Source organism: Myotis brandtii, unplaced genomic scaffold (assembly GCF_000412655.1).
Source record: "Myotis brandtii unplaced genomic scaffold, ASM41265v1 scaffold513, whole genome shotgun sequence".
NCBI classification, from domain to species: Eukaryota; Metazoa; Chordata; class Mammalia; order Chiroptera; family Vespertilionidae; genus Myotis; species Myotis brandtii.
Window position 1 is genome coordinate 925453 of NW_005369552.1, and position 6368 is coordinate 931820.

The 6368-nt window shown below is 35.5% G+C and overlaps 1 protein-coding gene across 4 annotated transcripts in view; it reads left to right on the plus strand.

Annotated features, from left to right (window-relative positions):
- The window catches only part of PAN3 (PAN3 poly(A) specific ribonuclease subunit), a 154974-nt gene that overhangs the window by 72872 nt on the left and 75734 nt on the right, over window positions 1–6368 (plus strand). For 2 of the 4 annotated variants that reach the window (XM_014548553.1, XM_014548552.1), the window contains one exon: window positions 2088–2205. The exons of the other annotated variants lie outside the window; for them this stretch is intronic. In XM_014548553.1, the coding sequence (XP_014404039.1) occupies window positions 2142–2205 (64 nt within the window). In that variant the 5' untranslated portion in view covers window positions 2088–2141. The remainder of the gene's footprint in view (window positions 1–2087; window positions 2206–6368) is intronic. 4 annotated transcript variants of the gene reach the window in all.

A 6368-nucleotide genomic window follows, 5' to 3' on the forward strand; every position in this document is an offset into this window, starting at 1 on the left:
GAGGACCTGTGAACCAGGAATACCAAAACTTAGAACTTAAAACTGGTTTTAAAACATTTTTAAAAAGCAGCAGAGCTCTTGTAAAGTCTATGTGTAATCCCCTGATTTGAAATTATATAAAGCAGATAAAACTGGCATTTGCAGGGTCAGGTTTAAATTTACTTATGAAGTTTTTCAGTGAGAATAACAAGTCTTGGTGGTATTTTGTTGAATGCAATAGCTTACCATTGGTGGGAAAAGGATAATAGTCGTATATTTCTCAGCCTCCTTTTCTGTATTTTCAGTTATATAGAACATGAAAATCATGATTCACACGAATAAGTTGTGTACCAGTTTGTTCATTTTTATTGAGTACATGTGCATTTAAATGTTGATTATTTCAGAGTCACTACTTTCCTAATAAAACACACACACACACACACACACACACACACACACACACACACACACACGTGACTGGAGAGGCTTTATTCTGAGGACTTAATGAAAATATCCTAACTCAACACAAGTATATTGGTGATAATCTCTAGTATGTTAAAAAATGAATGCATACTAGTTTGGACCTGCATTTGTGATTTTATTATTGATTGAAAAAATAGATAAAAGAAATTCAAATCAAGAATTTGCAGATCCTGAAGCATTTCTGGAAGTGTAGTGTTCTGCTTAATACAATTTGAAAACCATTGGCACAGAAGGCCTATGAGAGGGAACTTAACTAGTACCCAGGCTAAGGAAACGGAGGGTTTGCAGCTTTTCTCAACTGATATTCCTCATCTGAACCACAAAATGCAGAAAATAATTTGTGATTATTTTGTGAATTCTCCCAAGGACAGTATATTACAGGTGTTATATACAATAGGCTGTTTTGTTTTAGCTCATTAAGACTGAACTTTCCTTTCTCTGAGAAAGACTGGGAAAGTGAGGAATTACTTTAAAACTAACTGAACCAAAACTTCCCAGAAATTTACCTAAGTGTCCGATGCCTTTATCAAATGATTGCATTTTTTAAGACAATATCTAGTCATTACTAGTTTTGTCTTCCATAAATCTGACCTCTAAGGCATTGAGATTCTTGGTTGAGAATCAAACATGTTCCATATTACAACTTGGAAATGAAAAGGAAAACCTTTTTTGAGAAATCATGATTTCAAGTCTTTTTTAAAAAAAATTTATTGATTGGTTTTAGAGAGAGAGAAGGGGAGAGAGAGAGAGTTGTTCCGCTTATTTATGCATTTATTGGTTGATTCTTGGATGTGCTCTGACTGGGAATTGAACCACAACTTTGATATAACAGGACAACACTTTAACCAAATGTGCTACCCGGCCAGGGTCAGAAAAATTTTTGATTAGAATTTTCCTTCACACTTAAATAAATAATAGAATTAATAAAATTTTTAAAATGAAAAGTTATACCAGTAACCATCATGATTTTTTCTGGAGGCAGTCTTTAGTTACATGTTCGTTTTATGAAAACCCTTTAACTTAATTCATGTAAAAAGACAAAATGACATTTCAGTGTTCTAAAGTTTTGCTTGAGCATTTTGGTTGCCTCTCATTGAGTTTTTCCTTCCCATTTCCATAATAACATATTATTGTAGACAAAACTCTTAACTCATGAAATGGAAAAGCCTTTTCCCTTGTTTTGTTATGATATATCTTCAAGCTCAAAGGCTGTGCATGTTGACATGTAGACTACTTCTGGGTGGAGACATTTAATCACACCCCACTCATACTCCACACACATGCACACTTAGGAAAGCTGCTTTTCAAAAATTAAAATAACAGCTTTGGCCATTGGAATACTTTCCATTTATATTCTCTGCAGATTTTCTTGAATGAGAAGCCCTCTGGTTTTGTGATAGCTTTTCTTGTAAGCTTTTTAAACCTATTTAACATTTAACTAAGTGAAAGCTTTAAACAACAACTGCCGTGGGCTTATAGATGCCTTCAATTTATTGGCTACTATTAAAGTTGAAACGAAGTTTAACTTTTTTTTTTTTGGACCCAATAAGTTGTCTTTTCCACTTGGGTGTTGAAAGAACTTATGAGCAGTAGCTGTTCTGATTTTTGTTGGTTGTTTTCTCTAGGGAACAAGCTACCCTCTGAGTCAGCACTGGACTTGAAGATATATCCTACAATTCATGAAACTGACTGATTCGACTAAAGGATGGATAGTTTGGGCAGCGTTGGACAGCTCTGTGAGGGGTCTGTTTGTTCAACTGAAGGGGTTGTTGAGTTCAGCAACTTTTCACTCCCCAATCATAAGGAGTTGCTGTTGTAAAAACAGGGTTTGTGAAGGAATGAGTTCTGGCAATTAACATCAGTATTCTTATTGACTCTGTTTTTGTTTTCTCACTATGCTTCATGGAACAATTCTTTAAAGTGTAGAGATGTTACTGCTGTTTGTGGTCAGCAAGAAGTAGTCTGCTTCTGAGAAGTCAGTCTAGAAATTTTGCAGTATACTTATGAGTCAGAGTTGCCCCTTTGTCACACGGGGTTGTAAACCTTTCTCTCAAGTCCAACCTTTAGGCATTTGGGTTATTTCATCTTTGCAAAGGGAGTTTGGATTTGTGGCCTGAAACTTTTGGGGTTAAATTGAGCTTAGTTTGATTAGGGTATATTTTACTAGATCAGTGAATAATTTATATTTTGGCTTATGGCTAACTAGTATTGTAATATGCTTTTGATAATTAGCAATTTTTACTTTCAAAAATTACAGTATTTTTTTTAGTAGTCTATCTTTGAGAAAATAAGAATGTTTAATTAAGTGGATTTTTTATCTGAACCATGAAGGATTTAAGCAACAGAAAGAAAATTTTTTTTATCCTAATAGCTTAGGCCATAATAAATTGTGTTGGAATACCGTGGATTGTCTTTTTGCAGGCTTTTAAAAACAATGTGGCATGACATAGGGAATACTTTGGCCAAAGATACATCTGTATGATAACACATATATCTTTGTGGTTTAAGAGTTAATATTAATTTTATTTGAATTATCTGAAAAGTAGTTTGATTTAAAATATATAGGATAATAGGAATCTTATCTAACCAATACTTAACTTTATTTATTAAATATCTTTTATTGCTTGGGCTAGAGGGACAAGTGATCATTCACATCAGAGTTTCAGAAATTGGACTTTAGACAAGGGAGCTTTTTTTATATGGTTCAACTTTAGGTTCATAATTGCATGATTATTGTGATCTTAAGTGTGCTACTTTTGATTAAGAACATTTTAGCCAGTTTTGATAATTATCTGCGAAGCTGAATTTGATTAAATAATCAAATTATTTTGGGCAAAGAAGTAAAGGCTGGTATTTTATTTTAGCTTCTACTTCCTAACTTGTTGCTTTTTGGTTGATGGTTTGTTTTATTTTATAATCTGTTTGAGGATTAGATCCACATTTAAAATACATCTATATGGTGATTGTCTCAGTTATGTCTTTATTTGGGTCTACCTTTTTTAAAATATATTTTTATTGGTTGAGAATCAAACATGTTCTATATTACAACTTGGAAATGACAATTGGTTATTGATTTCAGAGAGGAAAGGAGAGGGAGAGAGAGAAACATAATGATGAGAGAGAATCATTGATTGGCTGCCTCCTGCATGTCCCCTACTGGGGATCGAGCCTGTAACCCAGGCATGTGCTCTTGGCCGAAATTGAACCTGGGACCCTTCAACCCACAGGCCGATGCTCTATCCACTGAGCCAACTGGCTAGGGCTGGGTCTACTTTTTATAGTTTCTTTTTCTTACCTGTTTGTGGCTTAAAAGGGATGGTAAAATGTTCCCAAGTTAAAATTTAGTAAAATACTGACTTTCGCCCCCCTGATGACAAGATCTTGAAGGACTCTTGCCATTAGTCCTCTTGTTGGTGAAAAAGTGACCAAATCATAATCAAGATTTATTATACTCCTAGATTCTATCATGCTATCTATATATATATATATGAAAGCCTAATATGCAGATTGTCCCCTATGGGAGTTGGACCAGGAGACCAATTGCTCACTTTGACGTGCGCTGACCACCAGGGGGTGGCGCTGAACAAAGGAAGGCCCCAGTCGGCAGCTGGCAGCGGGGGAAGGGAGGCCCCGGCTGGCAGCTGGAAGGCCCCAATCGGCCCTGATCGCTGGCCAGGCCTAGGGACACTACCCGTGCATGAATTTCATGCACCGGGCCTCTAGTCTATTATAAAATGCATCCCTTTTGGGGGGAGAAAAATTATTGTTAGATATATAAATTTAAAACAAATTTTAATAAAGGAAATAGTCCAAACATCCATATTATTTGGATTCTTCAGAAACACTAAATTTTAATTCAGTATTTAAATTCAAGGATTTACTGAATCACACTAGTCTGTAGCAGTTATTCATAGCTTCATAGGACTGCTTTCTTTTCAAAGTACCTGAAGCTTTAGGACTGACAGTACAATTTTGAGGCTTATTGTAGAAATGCAGAAACTTTACCAGATAAATGTTTTGAATTGGTTGTTCAACCTTTCTTTTGTCTTTTTATGTGTTCTGAAATTTGACAGTTCTTCTGCCTTTAATTACATTTTCTTTTTATGCTCTTTTTCTTCTAGAGGCATTATTTTCTATGACTATTGGGGATTTAAGTTTTGGTTAAATTCAGTAGCATGAAAGTGTTACAGTGGGCTGTATTAACACTCCAGGGATCTAGATTCTAGTTTGATTTCTTTCATCACTGAGTTTATATGATTGAACAAATCACTGAGCTATGTTGAACCCAGTTGTCTAATGGTGTAAAAAGAGGGGAGAAGTGTTGTTTACTTCTGGCTTAAACATTTTTAATTGTAAAACACTTCTTAAAACTATTGTTAGTGCAGTAGATTCTTATTTATTTTTAATTTAAGTAGATAACTTGATTCTTTTTTCTAATATTGTATACTTGAAACTTCTATAATCTTTTTAAAAAAATCTTTATTGTTCAGATTATTACTGATGTTCCTCTTTTTTCCCCCCCCATAGCTCCCCTCCACCCAGTTCCCACCCCACCCTCTGCCCTTACCCCCGCCCCACTGTCCTCATCCATAGGTGTATGATTTTTGTCCAGTCTCTTCCTGCACCCCCACACCCCTTTGCCCCTGAGAATTGTCAGTCCACTTTCTTTCTATGCCCCTGATTCTATTATATTCACCAGTTTATTCTGTTCATCAGATTTTTTATTCACTTGATTTTTAGATTCACTTGTTGCATTCACCAGTTCTGTTCATCAGATTTCTTATTCATTAGATTTTTAGATTCACTTGTTTATAGATATGTATTTGTTGTTCATAATTTTTTATCTTTACCTTTTTCTTCTTCTTCCTCTTCTTAAAGAATAACCTTCAGCATTTCATATAATATAGTAGGTCCTCAGGTTACATCAGTGATCTGTTCCTACGGCGCGAAAGAAACATTTGTGACATGTTTCTTTGTCTTTGCATTTTGGCTGCTTTCCTGTGTTTATTTCTATGGGATTTTCACCGTAAGTTGGGAACCCACCTACATAAGCACCTACGTCACTCACATGGAGCACAGACACAGCAGTAATGAAGTGAAACAGTAAAAAGAATTTAAAAGAAAGATAACAATTCCTGACCTTTACTTGTGGTAAATAAATAATAAAAAACATAAAGCACATATGTACATACATCGAAATGACGGAACGTTTTTTTGTTTAATAAATGGGGGATGGCGACATTACCACGAAACGATGTACATCGAGTCCGACGTAACCCGAGGACTGCCTGTGAAGCTCTTTATCTGACCTTCAATTCTAAATGGTTGCTTTGCTGGGTAGAGTAATCTTGGTGTAGGTTCTAGCTCTTCATCACTTTGAATATTTCTTGCCACTCCCTTCTGACCTGCATAGTTTCTGTTGAGAAATCAGCTAACAGTCATATGGGTACTCCCTTGTAGGTAACTAACTTTTTCTCTTGCTGCTTTTAAGATTCTCTCTTTGTCTTTTGCCCTTGGCATTTTAATTATGATATGTCTTGGTGTGGTCCTCTTTGGATTCCTCTTGTTTGGGGTTCTCTGCGCTTCCTGGACTTGTAAGTCTATTTCTTTCACCAGGTAGGGGAAGTTTTCTGCCATTATTTCTTCAAATAGGTTTTTAATATCTTGCTCGCTCTCTTTTTCTGGCACCCCCATAATTTGGATGTTGGTACGCTTGAATTTGTCCCAGGGGCTCCTTCATATTTTTGGATATTTTTTTCTTTTTGCTCTTCTGGTTGGGTGTTTTTTGCTTCCTCGTATTTCAAATATTTGACTTGATTCTTGCGATCCTCTAGTCTACTGTTGAATCACTGTATATTATTATTTATTTCAGTCAGTGTATGCTTAATTTCTGACTGGTTCTTTTT